The 22,338-nt window shown below is 47.4% G+C and overlaps 1 protein-coding gene across 3 annotated transcripts; it reads right to left on the reverse strand.

Moving 5' to 3' along the window:
* Window positions 1-1,057: 1,057 nt before the first annotated feature.
* On the reverse strand, window positions 1,058-17,141 carry LOC307077594 (sialic acid-binding Ig-like lectin 5). Of its 3 annotated transcripts, none has more exons than XM_079739023.1 (9): window positions 17,079-17,141; window positions 16,563-16,621; window positions 15,723-16,046; window positions 15,294-15,587; window positions 7,840-8,103; window positions 6,816-7,118; window positions 5,687-5,759; window positions 5,362-5,443; window positions 1,058-2,453 (listed from the first exon to the last, which is right to left on the reverse strand). In XM_079739023.1, the coding sequence occupies exons 2-9, from the start codon at window positions 16,606-16,608 to the stop codon at window positions 1,998-2,000; spliced, it is 1,842 nt and encodes a 613-aa protein (XP_079595149.1). In that variant the 5' UTR covers window positions 16,609-16,621; window positions 17,079-17,141; the 3' UTR covers window positions 1,058-1,997. The 3 variants fall into 3 exon arrangements, with proteins under 3 accessions (XP_079595149.1, XP_079595148.1, XP_079595150.1); XM_079739022.1 differs by having other exon boundaries at window positions 6,804-7,118; XM_079739024.1 differs by lacking the exon at window positions 7,840-8,103 and having other exon boundaries at window positions 6,804-7,118.
* Between the last annotated feature and the right edge of the window lie 5,197 nt (window positions 17,142-22,338).

The following is a 22,338-nucleotide window of genomic DNA, read 5'->3' on the forward strand; positions in this document are numbered from 1 at the left end:
GCAACCCCCCCCCCCCCCCCCCCCCCCCCCCCATATGGATATGGGGAATTGTTGCCATGTCCCAGTGGTGGTGATGTCATATATATAAAAGAGGGCATTCAAATATACTACAATGATCAATTAGGAGGCCGAAGCCCTAAAGGAAGTGATGCAATAGGTGACTGAGTCAAGGACATTAACAAGTAAGCTATAGACCTGGGGTCTCTTTTATATCAAAGGGGGTCTAAAAGGACGCATATGATTATTAACCTGGGGGCTCCAGCCCTACAGAAAAGGCTCACACAGCATTATCAAATGCTCCATTGAAACGCATTGGCAACAAGCCGTTGCTAGAAATTAATCTAAATTAGTTGACAAGTGAAACTTGTCCAATTAGACCTTCAACCAGGGTGACAGAAAGCAAACAATAAAAATACCTAAATTACATTATATCAAGTAGGTATATAAAAGCACCCTGCAAACTATTATCCAATGAGCATATTTCCACAACACTTTAGATATCAGCCCATATCGCCGTTCAAGTCCTCCTATCATGAATGAATGCAAAGACCAAGACATGAAGCCCAAGCGAAAGCCCAACTGGTTTCAGGACAAATTGCTACTGAGCTGATGAATGCTGAGTTTCATTAAGGATGATTAAAGATACGTTTGTAACATTGCCCCTATTAAGTGTTAATATGTGATTGAGCCCTTACTCCATGTACTGTGGTAGTAGGTTACCAGTATTATCCAATGTGTCACATGTTATATTGTAAAGTGATGATGTCACTACGCTCTAGCAGATGAGTGCGTCAAGTCAAGCTAGAGAGATGTTGTTGAATGACGGCAGCCAGTCATGTATTCTGTGTGCTCTTCTGAACGGTGAATAAATATGCCATAAAGCTGAAGCGAATACTATTCGTTCTACTTATACTCCACCACACCAGCAACGAAGAGTCACCGCTCGATGTAAACTTTACAGCCCCGTGTGTTTTAACCATGACTGATGGTTGCGATTGTTGACGTTAAGGAAGGCTCATACGTTGCACTCAGAGAGATAGTTGGGACGGAGACGATGAACTCTTTAGCTCTTTTGCATGGTTTATTTTCTCAATACGATTTATACATGTTACGCTCAGCCGAGCGCTCTTAGAACTGCATTAAACATCCTGAACATGTGCTTGATGTGAACGCACCTTAATTTACATATGACGCAAGCCTGTGTCCTTCACAGCGCCCCACAGTGGTGCAATAATTATGCTGCATCCCTTCTGTGGACTTGGGTAAAGAATAATCACAATAAAAAATATATATATATATATAAAACAACTGAGGACATATTTATACATTTCCCTTAACAGCGATGTTCCTAAATCGTCAGCATTGCAAAGTTGCATTTTCCCTGTTGCTAAATATCAAGGTGTTATTCACAAATTCAACCACAAGTTTGATACCCTTACGCCTATATCTCATTATCAATTTGCAGTCCTCCATTGTCTCCAAAATATTTCTTCATTTTCAGATTCTTTGTGAACAGGTCTTACTGAGTTAAGTGTCCTCTCGAGGACTTTTAAGCTCTCCTAGACTTAGGTGCTACTTTTAGGCCTAAAATACTTTGTGAATTGCTCCAAGTAAAATCAATTAGGAGCCAAAGACTGACAAGACTGACACACCCATTATTTTTAGGGGTTCCTCCTAAATTCGCCACTTGTGAGCTACTTTTAACCCTAAGATTCGTAAGTGAATACGGCCCCCGTCTAGCCCCTTACTCATCCTTCTAGCCCTTTGCTCATCCTTGTAGCCGTTTGCCTGTCCCTCTAGCCTTAACTCATCCTTGTGGCCCTTTATTTCTCCCTGCAGCCCTTAACTCATCCCTCTAGCCTTTACCCATCAATGTAGTCCTTAACTCATCCCTCTAGCCCTTAGCTCACCCCTCATCCACCCGAGAGGAAGTGTAGGGGCCTCAGGGGCCCTGGGCCCCAGGGGGTCTCTGCCCCAGGAGCTAAGATCTCATTTTTCTAGGACTTCTTCCAGTTCACTGTTGTGTACACCACATCGCAGTCCGCCACCTGGCTGTCTGGGGCTGGGTCTGCTGCTTCCTCTGAATCCCGTTGGGTCAAGGCTGAGGAACCTGCTGCTGTTACAGCCTCCTCCCTCGGTCCAAAAGCCCCTTCTCCCAGTCCAACAGCCCCATCTCCCAGTCCAACAGCCCCTTCTCCCAGTCCAGCAGCCCCTTCTCCCAGTCCAACAGCCCCTTTTCCCAGTCCAGCAGCCCCTTCTCCCAGTCCAACAGCCCCTTTTCCCAGTCCAGCAGCCCCTTCTCCCAGTCCAGCAGCCCCTTCTCCCAGTCCAACAGCCCCTTCTTCCAATCCAGCAGCCTTTTCTCCTGCTCCAACAGGCTTCTCTCTCGGTCCAACCGTGTTCATCCGTTTATCAATTTTAGCATAGACGTCCTCCTCACTTTTGAAGAACACCTGAGTGAGATATATATATATATATGGATTTACTGATTGGGATGTCACCAGAACCTCAGGGATCTCACAATTCTCTCTCTCTCTCTTTCTCTCTCACATACACACACACACACACATACACACACTCACACACACACATTTTGACATATTATTTATTTCATTGGAGCTCAGACTTATGGGAGCTCAACTCCTACTGGCTCCCACGTAACTCGAACCCTGGTTTTCTGGGTTAAAACCGGTTAAGGGTGGCCTTGGGACAAAGATAGGGTTGGGGTTAGGGTTACCTGGATAAACATAGGGTCAGGTTAGGGCAGAGGTCACTAAATGGCGGACTCCGGTCCAGATCCGGACCGAGTGACGGTTCTTTCTGCACCGCGACACATTTTTTTCAGCTTTGTAGCAGCTTGTCCAGCTTCCGTATGTACGTCATGAGGTCATAACGCTTCACGCTACTCAGCCAATCAAAGCGATTGTTTAGAGTGTGTGGAAAGAGAGGCGGAATTTGTGGAAAGGGCTCACTAGAGAGTATCTTTAATAGGTCCATGGAGAGAAAGTGAGGATCAGAGAGAGGATCGAAATCAAGAGCTCGCAAGAGGAGAGATAGGGCATGTCATGCTCAAAGATAAGAAAAGTAGACTCCGAAAATCAAGCTTTCAAGGATGAATGGATAGAGCAATATATCTTCATTCTTCCCGCTGCGAGTAGTAAACCAGTCTGTCACATATGTACCGAGACCGTGGCGATCATAAAAAGTGGCAATGTGAAGCGCCACTACGAAACCAAGCACATGTATTTTGAGCAAACATACCCACTGAAGTCAGAGGTGAGGGCACGGAAAATAAACAAACTCAGATCCCAGTATGATCGGTCCACCAGAATACTCTCACATTCATTAACGGCCCAGCAACGTGCAAACGAATGTTTACTAAAAGTAACATTGATTTTGGGTCAACATAAAAAGCTATTTACTGATGGGGTCGTTGTTAACGAGTGCATGAATGCTGTCGCTGAAACATTACTTGAGGGTAAACAAAAAGATGAGTTGCGTGAAAAAATCAAGCAAGTCCCAATGTCTGCTCAAACAACATCAAAAAAGACTGAAATATTAACAGGGGATGTACTGGCGCAGCTTGATGCAGCTATTCAGAGTGCGCCATGCATATCCCTTAGCTGTTGATGAATCTACAGATATCACCGATAAAGCCCAGCTTCTGGTGTATGTTCGATTTTTCCACAAAGAGAAGAAAGAATTCTGTGAGGACCTCTTAGATGTAACATCACTTGAGACTGTGGCATCCCGCCGCTGGACCTCGGACCGGGCGGGTCCGAGGAGACGCAGTAGACTTGGTTTACCGTCGTCACCCTCCAGCCGGCGACAGAGAGCACCACGTCTCTCCCCCCAATCAGCGTGATCGGGGACACCTGGCCGGAGGAAGGGAAAGGACCAGGAGCCGGCATAAAAGAAGCACCAGACCGGGCGAACTGGGAGAGTGACACGGGGGGAGTCCGACCCACGGAGCGTGCGACACCGAGGGAGTAAGCACCAGGCCGGACGAATGGCGAAGCGACACGGAGGGATTCCGCACCACGCCCGCGAACTAGAGGCTCCCGGAGACCCTAGCACGAGGATGCCAACTAATTATTCTTGTGAAATAAACGCCGACTGCGGCTTTAACCCTTGCTCACCGTGTGATTCCTACCGGGCACCTGACACGCGGGGAAACGGGCTGCCACAAGACACATACAAGAGGAGGGGACATATACAAGGCCATAAAGGAGATGCTGAGAAAGAGGGGGATAGATCTGAAACAAGTGGTCTCAGTCACCACACATGGAGCCCCTGCCATGGCAGGAAGAGAGAGAGGAGCTGTGTCACAGATGGAAGAGGACATGACATCCTCATCCCATCAACATCGCCTGCTGAATGTTGATGGGATGGATCTCTCCAGATGGAACTGATTGATCTGCAAGCAAATGTTGCACTAAGAGAGCATTTTGGTGTAACTGAACATGCCACTTTCTGGCTACAGACAGTGCCTGAGACTGTTTTCCCTGGTCTAACGAAGGTAGCACTGTACACCTTGACCATGTTAGGCTCCACGTATAGCTGTGAGACAGCTTTCTCCACTATGAACATAATAAAAAATAAGTACCGTTCTAGACTCACCAATGAGTACATATGTGCATGAGAATGGCACTGACCCCATTCCAGCCAAGGTTCAAGTTACTGGCAGGGCAAGCAAAAGCCCACTTCTCTCACTAAAAATATGTGAGATGGAGAAATGGGAGAGTGGGAAAGATGGTCATTAAACCTGTTTTATAATGTTCAAATTTGTTCAAAAATCAAAGCACTTTGTTTAACAATCAGACAATTTTAAGTTAAAATTTTGTGTTAAAATTTGTGATACAGGCCTACTGTTATTCATGATTAGGTTGCTTATTTATTTTAGTAAATGTTTAATGTGTCTGTATTGATGCAGGGACCAGGCAGAGGCTGACCGTAGTAGTAAATGTGCAATAAATATTGTTGTCATTTTATTGAAATGTACTACTTTGTTTATTACATACATAACTACATATACCCCTGAATCATAGCGCAAGTTTGACATTTGAAAGGTTCGGACCTTTGCTGGGCGGAAATTTGAGTCACTGGACCTCTTTGAATTCTAATTGGGTGCCCCTGGGTTAGGGTAACCCATTTACAGATAAGGTTAGGGTTAAATTGGTAAAGATAGTGTTAGGGTAACCTGTTTACAGATAAGGTTAGGGTTACCTTGGTAAACATAGGGTTAGGGTAACCTGTTTACAGATAAGGTTAGGGTTAAATTGGTAAAGATAGTGTTAGGGTCAGCCGGCTACAGATTGTTTTCAGATAGGGTAACCTGGGTAAAAATAGGGGGAGGGTTACCTGGGTGTTCCCTTGATTGGGTGGAGATTTGTTGAGTAGAGCATCCTTGCCGAGTCTTGTTTGGTTGGTCACTTTCCAAGCTCTGGAATGTTAACAGTAGGGGAGAAGAAGAAGAGGAAGGAGAAAAAGAAGCAGACTATTTCTTATTGACATGTGGTTAGCTTTAGTGATCCCACTGCCAGACAGGGAAAGTGGTTTCAATTCAGATTATGAACTCGGTGTGACTGAATGCTAATTATTCAATAATGACAATTATTAAATAATCAGTAAAGAAATCAGTGAAGAAATGGACATTCATACAATCACTGGCTAGCAGTCCACGTACCTTACAGCACACACTGCTGCAAACAGCAGACCCGCAGCTAGCACAGCAATAGCAGCTATCCAGGGCAGTTTTTCTGTGTGAAAAGGTGGCATCAGGATTTTGAGATTGGATTAGTCAACAATGCATTTTAAGAATCCTTTGTGCATATTAGACGTCACAAGCCATTAAAAAAGTCACAAAAGGAAATTTCTTACCAACCTACCAATTGGTGCAGTACATCAGGGAGGTGACCGGTGATCTACCCATCCTTTTATTTTGTTTATTACCTCATTTTCATGTACCATGATCTATGATGCACAAGTCACTTTTTTTATATATATGCAGATTACTGCCAGACCAATTTCTTGTTTGACTACATGACTAATTCATCTTGCTTGTCATTATTCAGTCCCTCCAGAAAAACGCGATTATACGATCGCATAATTCAACGCATAATCAGCCAAAGTCCGCATATTCATGCGGGGCCGCATTTTTTCAAATATGCCGCACTTTCACCTCATAAATTGCAGATTTCCGCGCAAAATATGCGGGGCTTGCATGATTTCATAATCCCCGCATTTTCGTTGCAAAAAAGTCACATAATCTTAGCAGAAAGTTGAAAAATGTTGCGTTTACTTCACACAAGAGCGGCCATTTCCCCCTGTTGCCATGAGAACGCTATGAAGTGACGTAATTACGCGACGCAAACGTCATCGGAAAGCTGCATTTTTCGCAAGTTCCCGCATTTTTTCGCAAGTTCCCGCGAATTCATCGCATAAAATTGCATAAACATGCTGCATATTTCATCACATTTTTTAAGAAAACGTGCCGCATAATCAAGGATTTTTGGCCGCAACAATCACAAAAAAACGCCACATTTTTCTGGAGGGACTTATTATTATTACTTCATCAATTCTACTTTCTGTCATTTTCCTTGTTTGTATGACCTTGCAAAGCACTTTGTAACTTTGTAAAGTGCTATATAAATAAATATTATTGTAATTATTATCACACATCATCTGTACTCTACATCACTGCTATTTGTGATGGGAGTGTCCAGAAGTGACTATATTTTGAAAGACCTTGTAATGACTGATCTGCCTCATAGCTGGTGGTGCAATAGGGTCCCTTTAGCTACCTGAGGTCAGACCTGTCAGGTTCGGCTGTGTATCCAGGTGGAGGACAGGAAGCGTCTGGCTGGTGTTCCCGGCAGCGTTGGAGCTGTGGCAGGTCAAGGCTGTCAGACCAGCAGGGGCCCTCATTGTGAGGGAGCTCCTCAACGTGGCGTTCTCCAGGTTGACCTGGCTAAAAGACACGTCTTCAGAACCCAACACCAGTTTCCCATTCAACCTCCACTCCAGAGACGGTGATGGTCTGCCCACGCTGTCGCAGGAACATTGCACCCAGGCTGCAATTCTGCTGCAGTTTGAAGGGGGCAGGATTCTTGGAGGAGCTTTGAATACAGGGAAGGGGGAAGACAACAAGAAGAGAGAATTTGGAGAAGTCATCTTACTTCCTGTTTAACAAAAACATTATTATCACTACATCACCAATCTCAGGGTTGCTCCTGGTTTTTAGTCAATCTTACTTTGAATGTTGACCTTAAAATAAGCAGTCAGTCAACAAAAAAGCATAACAAAAACTGAAATGAGTACATAAAAAACGTATTCAGGTTTGAATGAAATAACCTTTTCATTTGCTCACTGGTTTTGAGTCAATTTTACTTTGAATTATTGATCAACACACTGCTTTGTCTTCTCTGAATCCTTTAGGTCATTGGTTCTCAATTTAAAAAAAAATATTATACCAATATTAATTTAAACAAAAATAAATAAATATAAAGAGAAAAGTCGACTCTCTCTAGCTTTCAATTAAATCCTGTTACATTTGTTAGTTTTAATCCGACTGTACATTACTTTGAAAGGATGAACATCAGTTTCGTGATTTAGACCTCACTTGACCTCACTCCCAGAGGTCCACGGTGCAATGTTTTTTTTCCACCACTGGGATGCTGACGGCTTTTCCCGCCTACTTTTTTTTTTTTTTTTTATCTTTGGCGGCCCTCAGTCAAATTCTGGGTTCCTAAATTGGCCCTCAGCTGTCAAAATGTTGAGAACCCCTGCTTTAGGTACATCACCAAGCTCAGGGTTGTTTCCTCTTTTGAATAAACTTACTTTGAATGTCGATCTTGTAGATATTAGATGTTTCAATGCCAATGTCATTCCCGACTACACAGAAGAACAAGTTATTGGTGTTCAACAGCTGGATGGACAGAGAAGATTCAATCCCGATCTTAAGTATGTGTTCTCCATGTATTCGGTACCAGGTGACCTCGCTGACAGCAGGGTTAGCATGACTGGTGCAGGTCAGGTTCAGGCAGCCTCCCTCTCTGGCTGGAGGACAAGGGCTGCCGAAAGCAGAGGTGTTCCTGGGGGCATCTGAGAGAGAACTCACCAATCAGAGCCTAGCCCTCAGCTCCTGTGCTGTGTTGTTCCAATATCCATACTATCCGTACTTAGGACTAAACTGTGGTGACCACGGGTGTGGGCGCCATGTTCCGGAGCCGCGGGGGATTCTGGGAGTTGGGGTTGGGGTTGTCAGTTGACAAAAGGGGTTTTGTTGATTTGTTCTGTTGTTGGGGTTAAGTGGGGTTAACGGGTTTGGGGTCTTTATTAATTGTGTGTTGTTCCATTGTTGTGTGATCGGGACCATTAGTGAGAGTGTTGTGTGTGTTGGTCAGGTGTCCCGTGTTTCTGTTATGATCGTTGTTAAAATAAAGAACCAACTGTCGCAGTCGTGCGGTGTAACGGGCGCGAGAGTGGTACTAAGCGGTTGAAACCTGTCCCCCGTCTCTCTCTTCCGTCTCTCTCTGACCGGTGCTACATTGGTGTCAGAAGTGGGATTATGGAGAATAACACATTATTCAAACTGGAGCGTCCGAAGGAGGAAGACTCGGAATGGCCCGGCTCGACGGCGGCGCAGTGCCACACAGCGGCCGTTGGTGATGCCACAGGATCGGCGGCAATCGGCCGCCACCTGGTGGCCAGGCTGCCCAAATTTTCCGGGGAGACACCGCTTGAGCCTTACCTGGCGCAGCTGAGGATCGCCGCGCAGTACTACGGCTGGGCTATGTACGAGTCCGCCGCCCAACTTGCCCTAGCCTTGGAGGGAACGGCGTTGCAGGTTCTGCTGGACCTGGCCCCAGCAGACCAGCAGGACTTCCGGGCCCTGACCCTAGCCTTGGAGAGGCGTTTCGGACAGCGGGGGGTCGTGGGCCACAGCCGGGAGTTGCTGACCAGCCGCCGCCGCCGGGAGGGGGAACGGTTGGGGGCCTACGCAGCCGATGTACTGCTCTACGCCCAGCGGGGCTACCCCGACTTCCCTGCTGCGGCTAAGGAGGAACTAGCCCTTCAGTCGTTCCTCCAAGGGCTTGCCCCGACCTCACGTCCGGCAGGCGGACTACGAGCGGGACGAGGACGACGTCGGGGAGGAGTGTTTTCAGGCATGGACGCCCCAGCGTCCCCGACAGCGTCAACCGCAGCGTCCTCCACCCGACGACAGACGAGGGTCCGGAGCTGACCGGCGCTGTTTCCGGTGCGGTGAACCGGCGACCGTTACGGGACAGGAGACCGGAATGAGGGGAAGGAAGCGGCTGGCCGTCCGAGTGGGTGACCGGGAGGTCATGCACGAGTTTTGGCTCGCCGACATCAGGGACTCGTGCATAATCGGCCTGGACCTACTGAACCGTTGGGGTGCCAGGTTGGACATGGCTGGAGCGACCATCACCGTCGGCGCGGAGACTGTGGCGCTCCAGTCCGGACGGGGGGGGCACGGGGGCTCTGGCGGCCAGCGGAGTAGTCGCCAGGTTATGCCCCGGGAGCCTCAGCCTCAGCCTGGTCCCTGCATTCCCCGCGGCTCTGTGTCTGCCGCTTTTCCTTCCCCTGAGACCGCCGAGGCCGTCAATGCGCTGTGGCTGCGCAGCGGAGCTGGCCTCGACGTACAGCAGAGTCGGCAGCTGAGGCTGTTGCAGCATACCATCGACACCGGCTCTGCCCGGCCCATCCGCCTGCGGCCCCACCGATTAGCACTAGCCAAGCGCCAGGCGGCGGAGGACAAGGTCCGCGAGATGGCTGCCGGGGGAGTGATCGAGCCCTCGTCCAGCCCATGGGCGGCCCCGGCCGTCATGGTAAAAAAAAAGGACGGTAGCTGGAGATTCTGTGTGGACTACCGGCGCCTTAACGAGGTCACTCGGAAGGACTCGTACCAGCTTCCACGGATCGACGACGCCCTGGACTACATCGGGGGGTCTAGCTGGTTCAGCTCCCTGGACCTGCGTAGCGGCTACTGGCAGGTGGAGTTGGCGCCCGAGGCCAGACCTAAGACTGCGTTCACCATCGGACAGGGGCTGTGGCAGTTTCGCGTCATGCCGTTCGGACTATGCAACGCGCCGGCGACGTTCGAGCGGATGATGGAGAGGGTCCTGGCGAACGTCCCCCGGAGTCGTTGTGTCGTGTACCTGGACGACCTGTTGGTGCACGCACGCGATTTCGGCGGGGCGCTGGCGAACCTACGGGAGGTTCTTGGGGCCATCCGCCGGGCCGGGTTGCGGCTGAACCCTGCCAAATGTTCCCTGCTGTCCAGGGAAACGCTGTTCTTGGGGCACGTGTTGAACAAGCATGGCGTAGCCACTAACCCGGCCAAGGCGGCTGCGGTCCGGGACTGGCCGACCCCCACCAACGCCGGCGAACTGCGGAGTTTTCTGGGCCTGGCGGGGTACTACCGCCGGTTCGTCCGGCACTTTGCTACGGTCGCCAGCCCCCTCCACCGTTTAACCGAGGCGGGCCGGCCGTACGTCTGGGACAACGCCTGCGCCACGGCCTTCGCCCGACTCCAGGCGGTGCTCACCGAGGCCCCGGTCCTGGCTTACCCCGACGCTGGTCGGCCTTTCGTCCTCGACACCGATGCCAGTAACGTGGGGGTCGGTGGGGTCCTCTCCCAGGGAGTGGGGGAGGGGGAACGTCCCGTCCCTACGTCCCTACTTCAGCCGCACTCTCAGTCGGGCGGAGCGCAATTACTGCGTGACCCGACGGGAGCTGTTGGCTGTGGTTCTGGCCGTGCGGCATTTCAGGCCGTACCTGCATGGCAGGCGCTTCCTGATCCGCACCGACCACGCGTCCCTCACCTGGCTCCTCAGTTTTAAGAACCCTGAGGGCCAGGTGGCTCGATGGCTGGAAGTTTTGCAGGAGTACGACTTCGAGATCCAGCATCGGGCGGGGCGGCTCCACAGCAATGCTGACGCACTCTCCCGACGGCCCTGTGCAGTCCTGGAGTGTCGCTACTGCCTGCGCCAGGAGGAGCGGGCCCACGAGTCTCCGATGGTGGCGGCTCTCCAGACCACCGAGGCTGACCAGACTATCGGGGAGGCGGAGGGGTGGCTCCTGCTGACGGCGAGTCAGCTGGAGCAGCAGCAGCGGGCCGACGAGACCCTGGTGTTGTTGAGGGACTGGCTGGAGGCGGGGCAGCGCCCCAGCTGTCGGCACGAGGGCCTGAGGTGAAGGCCTACCACTCCCAGTGGGGATGCTTCCAGCTCCACAACGGGGTGGTCCACCGCCGCTGGCGGGACCCTAGGGGGAAGGGCGACATCCTGCAGCTGTTGGTGCCCCGTGTGCTTCGTCCCCAGGTGCTGCAGCTGGTCCACGGCTCGGTGGGGGCGGGGCACTACGGAAACGCCAAGACCCTGCATCGCCTGCGGGGGCGGTTCTACTGGCCGGGCTGTCGACGGGACGTTGAGCTGCACGTCCACTGCTGCGACACCTGCACGGCGCAGAAAGGACCTGCCCAGCGTTCCCACGCCCCGCTCCAGCAGTACCTGGTGGGAGCACCGATGGAACGGGTGGGGGTCGACGTCCTGGGGCCGTTTCCAGTCACCGACTCTGGCAACCGCTACGTCCTCGTGGCCATGGACTACTTCACCAAATGGCCAGAGGCGTATGCGGTGCCGGATCAGAGCGCTGCCACCACCGCGGAGAGGCTGGTGGAGGAGATGTTTGCCCGTTTCGGGGTCCCTGCTGAGCTCCACAGCGACCAGGGGCGGAACTTCGAGTCCCAGGTCTTTGGAGAGGTCTGCCGGCGGCTGGGGGTGCACAAGACGAGGACGACGCCGCTCCATCCCCAGAGTGACGGGTTGGTGGAGCGGTTTAACCGCACCCTGGCCACCCAGCTCGCCATCCTCACCAGCCAGCACCAGCGGGACTGGGACCGTCACCTGCCCCTGGTCCTGTGGTCCTATCGGACGGCGGTGCAGGAATCCAGTCACTGCACTCCGGCTGCCCTCATGTTCGGGCGGGAGCTCCGGACACCGGTGGACTTGGTGTTCGGGTCCCCGCCCGAGCCTGAGCTCGCCGGGGGTGCGGCTATGGACTATTTCCGCAGGCTGAGGGATCGCCTGCTGGTGGTCCACGACTACAACCGCCAGGCTCAGGCTGCCTCCGGGGTGAGGCAGAAGAGGGGCTATGACACTCGCTGCCGGGGACGAGCGTTCACACCCGGGGACAGGGTGTGGGTGTACTGCCCCGTCAGAAAGAGGGGGGTCTGCCCCAAACTGCGGAGCCACTGGCAGGGGCCGGGAGAAATCCTCGACAGAGTGTCCGAGGTGGTGTACCGGCTGCGGATGCTGGGCGCTTGGGGGCGGGTGGTGGTGTTGCACCAGGACAGACTCTCGCAGTACCGCCCCCTCGCCCCGGTTGTTGCTGGTGAGGAAGGAGGAACGCCTCGCGGTTCCCCTGGCGGCTCCTCTGTCCCTGCCGGCTCCCCGGGTGGGGCCGTTGGCCCTGCGGCTGCCGCCTCTGGGGGGTTTCAGCGGCCGAACCGGCGGCGCCGGCCCCCTGAACACTTAAGGGACTATGTGACGGATCATGGGGTCGTCGGGACGTCTGACCCCTGAGGTGGGGGCTGTGGGGCGACCACGGGTGTGGGCGCCATGTTCCCGAGCCGCGGGGGATTCTGGGAGTTGGGGTTGGGGTTGTCAGTTGACAAAAGGGGTTTTGTTGATTTGTTCTGTTGTTGGGGTTAAGTGGGGTTAACGGGTTTGGGGTCTTTATTAATTGTGTGTTGTTCCATTGTTGTGTGATCGGGACCATTAGTGAGAGTGTTGTGTGTGTTGGTCAGTTGTCCCGTGTTTCTGTTATGTTCATTGTTAAAATAAAGAACCAACTGTCGCAGTCGTGCGGTGTAAGGGGCGCGAGAGTGGTACTAAGCGGTTGAAACCTGTCTCCCGTCTCATTCTTCCGTCTCTCCCTGACCGGCGCTACAATACTTAGTCCTAAGTACTTACTCAAACTAAGTACTTAGGACTATACTTAGTCCTAAGTACTTAGTTTGAGTACGTAGTTTTATTCTAAACTATACTTAGTTTGAGTACGTACAGCGTTCCAATTAAGATCGGGCGAAAATAAGTGTACTGAAAGGACCCGGATGGTGTACTCAAAACGGTCAAACCGCGAAATGTGGATCGATCAAGCCCCCAGGAACAGTGCATACTTCCGCAATCCACCGGGGCTCAGCGGCCAAGCCTGGTATTGCAGCTGTTTAAGCGGGCTGTGGAAGGGTTCCTCGATTCAAGGGGCCCAGAAGTAGATATCTCCGTTCACTCCAAATACAAGTGGTGAACAGGAATGTGTCTGCAAAAAATGACTGGATAACAATCAAAGGCTCATAATTATCTTTATGCCATGTACTAAAAAAATTTTTAAAAACGCCACCTCACGCGTTTTATTAGCCGTTTTATGCTATTCTGTTTTGCTGGAGAAGTAGGGGTGGGCATCTGAAAGGAGTCGTAGTGAAACAAATGTTGTTTCGGCCCGGAATTCGAGAGGGCCTCGTGCATGGCTCCATTATCTTCTCGTGTCCGAGGTTTTTCCTTTTACTTAACATGAATGACGTTGATGGTTTTTAGGCAGTGTGGTGACTTTTTATCACTAAAAGTGTGTTTAGTGATAAGGGATTTTTAGACTGGTTCAGCTGCTGCTCAATGACTCTCACGCGCCTCTGCTTGCGAACATTGCGATTCACCATTTATTGATCCATTTATTCAAAAGATCCAAAGACAAAGAACAGGTGCATTACGGTATCATTTTTATAATATTGTTGATAGCCTTACAAACATTTCAGTTTTGTTAGTATTTCAGTTTTTAGTATTCATTTGCTTGTTTAGCTATGTATGATGTTATGAATTTTAAGCACATAAGCTACCCCCACATAGCCACAAGGGAGCAGGATCAAACATACAAGCTGCAATAACTACTCCAGCTACAGAAGGCAGCATCTTTAGATGAGGAAGCCGGAGCCAATACGTCACATAGGCCACGCCTACTTGATACAAACGCAGAGCGGGAGCCAGATGAGGTCAGAAACACATGGCAGCCCCTTGCTAATAGATAGGAAAGTTGTGTGTCGCAATACGTGCGTGTTAAATACATTCCCCTCCTTTTGCTTCATAGTTACCATACCGAAATACTTTAACAAATGAAGTGAGTTAAAAGCGATCCGGTTTGGACTACTTTCTTCAAGAACACGACAACGACAGTTAACAATGTTGGTGTAGGCCTATTACAAATATTTATGTGGGTAGGCTCCTCCAACCTCGTTGCTGATCGATATGTAACCATTTATTTGTATATAAATTTATAATAGCATTTTTCGGAAATAGTTGGATGGAATCTGTTTCTTAAGCAATAACATTGAACTGTATTGTCTTCTAGGCCTACATACATTTACTATGTTGTTGGTAATATTATGATATATGGAGCAATCTTTCATATTTATGAAGTTAACTTATACTTCCATGGTCGGTAAACAATGCGACTGCGATCGCTCAGACCTCTCGCTTATGATGCTACAATGCTAAAAAACAACAATATTTCTGCATCCGGTACGTCATGAACCAGGGCATGGCTAGGCTCCCATGATGCGGAAGCATATCTCTCCTCGATGTTGCTCTGCGCTATTGAGCAGTTTACATAGGAATGAATGGGCGCCATTTTGGAATCCGGTGTCCATTCTATAATATGTCCATGGGATCGATGTTCACTTTTCGTACTCAACGGCAGCCATCTTAGCTACGTAGCGGAAGCGGGCGGAGCCAGGCGTAGCCAAAGTCAGCGCATTTTTCACATAGCCTGCATTAAAAGAGTCATTTTGTAGTTTTTATAGCTTTTTATAGCTGCTAGGCGTAAAGAGTTCACCGATCAAAGCGGGATGTTTCGTGATCGTAATTTCCGGTTAGTGCACCACTGAGTATTCGATTTGGATCAACACTGACATCTGAAAATTAGCACACTTAGCGAGTACGGATAGTGTACTTTGTTTAAGTGTACTCATGGAAGTATGGATATTGGAACACAGCACTGTCATGTTGGTTGAATGTTGTGAATTTAACAAAACTGTTCTGAATACGATAAAATATAGTAAATGAAAAACAGGAGAAACATTAAAAGTGGTTGTTTATCAACCCACTGCTTTGTCTTCTAAGATCAAGTGAAAAAAAGGTATATTTACCGAAAGATCAATATAAAAAAGTAAACAAACAATAAAATGTACTTTCCATTGAAAAGATTGTACATTGACTCACATGAGATACTGAGTTGGTATCTTGTAGACGTCACAGTTTTGTTTCCAGATGGTATGAAGTAGGCCGCAGTGCAGGAGACATTGTTCCCATGGTGGAGGTGGGAGGCGTTGAAGGTCAGAGTGGAGGTCATGGTATCGTTCTGCTGGAGCTGGGTGCTGAGCCCCAGGGCGGGGGTCCACGTCACAGTGGGCGGGTGGGTGTCACAGTAGGATGGGGCAGAGCAACCCAGCTCCACAGGAGTCCCCTCCACCACCTGCTCCTTGGGCGTGGTCAAACGAGGTGCCTCAGGGTCCCCTGGGTACCAAATCAATTTAGAGCGGTTACTATGGAGACCCAAGCATTACCAGCATTCAGCATCATTTGAACCACAGTAAGACAAATAGGACTTGTGAGACATGTTTGTTTCAGACGGACACACATTGCACTTACCCTTGATCTTGATGGTCACTTTGTTGTTTACAAAATTGTATTTTAATTCATTATCATCACATTGAATTCTCAAATAATATTGACCATTGTCTTCATGTACGTTATTGAATGTTGTAGTACATTCGTATGCTGTAAGGTTCCCCCTGAATGTTGTAGAACTTATACGTTTTTCATCTTTTAACCACCATTTTCCACATCCAGAATGTAGCTGGGTATTAAACTTGTCCTCCAAGGTGAAGGAACAAGGAACGGTAACACAGGATCCATTGAGTGTCGTCACACTCGCTGGCAGTCGGGCCTCAAATTTTCCAATGCACCCAGCACCTTTAAAACAAGAGGTTGACAAATCCAAAGGCTCAATCGATGCACAAACTTTGACAAATTATTTTAATGCAACATTGAACTTCCTACAAAACAAGATCATTTATCAGAATCAATTAATTATTAGTAGCTAGTAATATTAGTTAACAAGTTATTAGTTTTTATTATTATAATTATTATTATTATTATGTTGGATTTGGATGGTATATTTCTAATTAGTGAGTACTACCGGTATTGACAGAGGATCACAGAGAGTACTACAAGTATTAACAGAGAATTACAGTGAATACTACAGGTATTAACAGAGGATTACAGAGGGTGCTACAGGTTTTATGAGAGTAATAAAGGTATTAACAGAGGACAAGATACAGTACAAGTACAACAGGTATTATTAGAGTACTACAGGTAATAACAGAGTATTAAAGATATTAGAGAGAGTACTACAGAGAGTACCTCAGTGCTACAGGTAGTAAGATAGTACCTACTACAGGTATCAACTGAGAGGGTTGAGATGTTTACCTTGTAGGAGACTAAAGAGCAGATATATTCTCCGGGATCCAGTCATGTTCTCTCCAGAACTTCATCAGGAGAAATACAAAGATCTCTTAATCTCATCACTAAAACTATAGAGGACATTAATTTCTGTACTACACTAAATATCGTACTTAGTACTGCACTAATTATAGTAAGACACTGTAAACTGCTATGGAAATTTCAATTATTTCAAAATACCAGTAAATCTATCACTGTTAACATGACTAATTATACTGTGTTTCAAGCATATAATACCGATAATCAAATAAGAACGATGATAATATCTCTGCTCATGTGATTTAATTGGACATGTTCAACCCTTGAGGTTTAGATACAGATATAAATAGGAAAACAAAAGATAATATATGGTGTTTGTCTGCCGAAGGTCAAACTAAAACCAGTATTGCTTGAATAAAACTTAAACTAATATACAGTATATCAATACATGTAAACAGTAATTATGTTCCTTTGTTCTAGCAAACAGATATAAAGTTGACTTACATGATAGAGGTGAAGGACTTGATTTGAAGTTCCTGAAGAGCAACAACTTTATTTCATATTTTTGTCCACGCCTGGGTGTGGTGAGTGAATGAGGAACTTAATAAAATTTGCATGAGCACAGACAGACCTTTATGTCAAAAGGGCTGAGCCAACATACAGAAAGACGATCAAGTTAGAGATTAAAGTTCAACAAAACCATAATCAACAAATATTAACACCGCACTGTATAACTGTTAATTGGTAAAAACTTTTAATACAGTTAACACAGTCAACAATGTTTTTTTCTCTGTTAACACTGGTCTGTTGATACTGTTAATAATATTAACACTGTTAATGCAGCTAATATTGTTCTCTATTAATACTACTGATACTGGTCTCTGTTAATACTGTTACTAATGTAAACAGTGTTAAAGCTGTTCATACTGTTCACTGGTAATCAGAGCTGGACAGTAACGGAGTACATTTACTTGAGTACAGTACTTAAGTACAATTTTGAGGGATCTGTACTTTACTCGAGTATCATTTTTGGGGAGTATTCATGACTTTACTCAAGTAAATTTGAGAGGCAAATATTGTACTCTTTACTCCGCTACATTTCTATCCATAACCGCGAGTACCCGTTAATTCTTCTAAAAAATAAAAAATAAAAGGACAAAAGAAAAATCTCGGAAACCCTCAATTTGTTGTTTCCCTCTCAAACGTGATTGGATTGTGCTGGCGCCACTGATTGGGGACAGCCTTCAGCCTATCAGCAATCACCTCCGCTTTCCGCCAAAGTCAACTCCATGGTCAGATTTAGATGAGAGACGAAACCATGGAGGAACCAATGGATGAAGACGCAGCAGGTCCATCCCGGGAATGTGCCAACCCGTGGCCCCACCTCGCCAGACTATTTAAATTTTCTGAACAAGTTAATGATCGCTTGATGATGTTCGCTTCAAGTGTTTGCTGTGTTTGCCAAAAGAGAACTTCATCAACGCCTACAAAAATTCATCCTCCAATTTGCGGAAGCATGTTAACAGAGTACGTACATTGTAATAAACTTCCTTGCATTTCTAAGCTAGATTCTAGCTACAGAAAAGTGCACTAAATGATTGGCTAGCTGCGATAATGCAGCTTTTTACATTCTCGGTTACGTTTGAGTAGTCGAAGCCACATTCCCCCTGCCGATTTGCCAGCAGCCATGGCTGTAGCTAGCCATTCAGATGGCTAACTTTAGCCTGACAATTAGTTAGCATAAGCCGAGGCAAGCTAATCGTGTAACATAGATAATCAACTGAAGACCTTTCAGATTCATGTTTGGACATGCCGCTGACAAATAGGGAGAGCATACAATGTATCGTTTCTAGTGTGAGCTCGAGTACGAAACGTCTTTTTTGGCATACAAAAAAAATGCAAAAGGTTATTAGTTCAGTCGTAGGCTATGCTAGTTGCAAGCAGGGCATTTCAGCTCACTTATTTGACTGGCGCGAATAACTAGAGCTAGCCCTACAGTTTAGTCTAAGGGGCTATTTGGCTTTTTTTTTTTTTTTTTTTTAAATAACAGTTCAGCTGGCCTAGACAGCAATTTACAATAGTGTTTGTTGAACTGTAAGGCTTAAATGCCTATTTAAGTGCGGGAACGCTCTTGAGTGTACTTATACCTGTCTTATTATACAATGAAAACTTGCTGTAGCCTACAATTGTATTTAAATACATGAGAGATATTCTACCCGAAGTCTTGTATTTGCCTGACCTAGTATTGCAGCATTTACATTTACATTTAGGGCATTTAGCAGACGCTTTTATCCAAAGCGACTTACAATAAGTGCATTTGTTACAATAAGTACATTTGTCATAAGAAGTGAAACAATATATCGCTGTCGGTACAGTAAAGATGTTCATAGAACCAAGTGCAAGTATTACAATCGCTAGGCTAACCCATTCCCCGTGTAAAGCAACGATAGCAGCTACTGTAGATGCTACACAATTAAGTACCTTCAATAAGTGCAATGTGCAAGTGCCAGGACGTACAACATTCAATGGTGGCTGTGCATTGGTTTCTATGCAGAGTCGAGGTGAACTCTGAACAGGTGAGTTTTGAGTCTTTTGCGGAAGCTGGTGAGCGACTCTGCGATCCTGACATCGGTAGGGAGTTCGTTCCACCACTGAGGTCCCAAAACAGAGAAAAGTTGTGACTTCGCTGATCGGCCTTTGCTTGCTCTTAGCGATGGCGGTACCAGACGTCCAGCTGAGGTAGTTGAGCGGAGGGATCGAGCTGGGGTGTGTGGCTTTACTAATGCTTGGAGGTAGGCAGGGGCAGTTCCATCGACTGCCTTGTATGCCAGTACCATCATCTTGAATCTGATGCGAGCTATTACAGGGAGCCAGTGGAGGTCTCGGAAGAGGGGGGTTACATGTGAGAACTTTGGTAGGTTGAACACGAGGCGCGCTGCCGCATTCTGGATGCGCTGCAAGGGTTTAATCGCAGAGGCAGGGAGTCCAGCCATGAGCGAGGTGCAGTAGTCAAGGCGGGAGATGACCAGTGGTTGGACTAGAAGCTGAGCTGCTTCCCTTGTGAGGAAGGGCCGGATCCTGCGGATGTTGTAAAGTGCAAATCTGCAGGATCGGGCCACCGCAGTGATGTTTGCGGTGCAGCATAACTGATTGGTCTGACTGGCCGCACGGAGGGACTCAGTCACCGCGAGGAGAGCCGTCTCAGTGGAGTGTGCTTTTTTGAAGCCTGACTGGTGAGGGTCAAGCAGGTTGTTAGATGAGAGATTGGAGGACAGTTGGTTAGCGACGGCACGTTCCAATGTTTTAGAGAGGAATGAAAGAAGAGATACCGGTCTGTAATTCTGGATGTCAGTGGTATCAAGGGTTGGTTTTTTGAGGAGAGGCTTTATTCTGGCAGTCTTGAAAGACGTTGGAACAATGCCAGAAGTGAGGGAGGAGTTAATAAGTGCGGTGAGAAATGGTAGGATGTCGTTTGACACAGCCTGGAGGAGGGAGGAAGGGATAGTGTCCAGGGGGCAGGTGGTGGCATGGTTAGATGTTATAATTCTGTTGACCTCGTCTGAGGTGAGAGGGATGAATTGGGTAAAGGCAGAGGTGGGGGTGGGGGGAGGGAGGATGGTGGCAGTGATAAAAGAGGAGCTAATATCCTTTACTTTCTGGGTAAAGTAGGTAACAAAGTCATCAGCAGTGAGGCAGGAAGGAGGAGGAGGGGAGGGAGGGTTGAGGAGGGAAGAGAACAAGAATAACAGTTTCCTGGCGTTCGAGGCGGAGGAGTTAATTTTGGTCGGTAGAAGGCAGATTTGGCTGTTGACACAGTGGAGGTGAAATCAGAGAGAAGAAAGAGATAGTGAGATAGATCATTAGGACAGTCTGATCTCTTCCATTTCCTCTCAGCTGCCCGCAATTCTGCTTTATGGGTCCGCACTTGTTAGAATGTCAGAAGCACTTAAATACTTTGCTGATCCACGTAAATTAAAGTAAGTTGCACCAGTAAAACCAATTTAAAAGTTAGTCTGGGGCCATTGGAAAATTATGAACAACCAGCACTTCATAATTAATAATACTGCCATGTAGACTAGATGATGGGTATCTTTTCTAATATTTATTAGTTTATTATAGTGTAAACTGAAATATTATGCTGTGTTTTACAGAGAAGGCATGAGACACATCTGGAGGAATACTGTCAACTGACTTCAACTGCCTGCAAGAGGCTATCAGAAGGTGGAACAGGCTTCAAGGCGAAGCAACTGAAACTGCTGGAGACCAAGCAGGTGTCTCAGAAGACGGTTGATCGGGCTATCCTCCGCTTCATCGTTCAAGGTCTCCAACCCTTTTCCCTGGTGAAGAAACCATCCTTCCAAGACCTTATTGTAGAATTACAACCGAGTAGTGCTGTCATGTCCCGCACAACTGTGTGGCGCAAGATTGATTCAGCTACATCTAAAATGAAGGAACGTCTCAAGAACGAAATGAAAAAGGTACCATACATTGCCACCACTACTGATTGTTGGACGGCCAGGAGAAGGAGCTTTATAGGTGTAACAGCCCACTGGCTTGATCCTTGCAGTTTTGAACGCCGTTCAGTTGCCCTTGCTTGCCGTCAACTAAAGGGCTCCCACACATTCGATGCCTTGGCAGCTGTTTTGACCGACATTCATGCAGAGTATGAAATAAGTCAAAAGGTTGTTAGAACTACAACAGACAACGGGTCGAATTTCGTGAAAGAGTTTTGTGTCTTTGGTCAGCAGGATGAAAATAAGAATGAAGAGTTAGTTGCAGAAGGCGAAGTAGGAGAAGATTGTGATGCATCTGATGGTGAAGAGGAAGTGGAATTCATGGATGTGGAAGCCATTCTGGAGGAAGATGATGGGCTTCAGTATCAGCTGCCGAAACATCATCGGTGTGCATGCCATTTACTAAATTAAGTTTCCACAGTCGATGTTGATCGGGCTAATAAGACAGAAGCTTACAAGAAATTGTCCAGATCAGCCTTTTCTAAGTGTCAGGCACTCTGGAATAAAGCATCATGGTCTCCTCAAAATGCAGAGCTTATAGAGGAACACTGTAAGATTCACTTGGTACAGCCTAATTCAACTCGATGGAACTCCTCTTTCATGGCCGTGGAACGTTTGGTCAGAATCATTAGAGACCAAGGACAGGGATCTGTGAGAACGGTCTGTGCTACACTCAATGTTCCAATGTAAGTAGCTTATATTAATGTATAATTCTGTTCTTATTTTGTTAGAGTAATGCTTACCACATTTTCTGCTGTAGGTACATAAACAAATAAATAAATGTCCAGCTTGCACAGTGGTTCTGTATACATTTTGTTGAAATGTGTGTTTGTTTATTTTCTTCTGTTTCTATTAGGTACAGTCCGGCTGACATAGCCTTTTTAGGGGAATATGTCACCACCATAAGTCCAGTTGCGAAGTCCTTGAACATACTACAAGGAGAACTCAACATTCAGACGGGCTGGCGGGCTCCGACAGTCACCACCCTCACAACCAAGCTTGAAAAGTCCAGACCTTCACTCAGATTTTGCAAGCCACTTGTTGATGCTCTTCTTGAAGGTTTGAGGAAGCGGTTTGAAAGCATGATGTCAGAGCCAGAGCTAATTGCAGCAGCCATTCTCGTTCCAAGGTTCAAAACCTCCTGGACCAGCAATGACACAGTCCTACAGCTTGGTAAGGAAAATGTTTGTTTGAAATGTTTGAAATTGTTTGTTTTTGTTTGTTTGCTTGTTTTTTTTCAAAAACCTTTA

This window comes from Pollachius pollachius, assembly GCF_949987615.1.
Source record: "Pollachius pollachius genome assembly, chromosome: 1".
NCBI classification, from domain to species: Eukaryota; Metazoa; Chordata; class Actinopteri; order Gadiformes; family Gadidae; genus Pollachius; species Pollachius pollachius.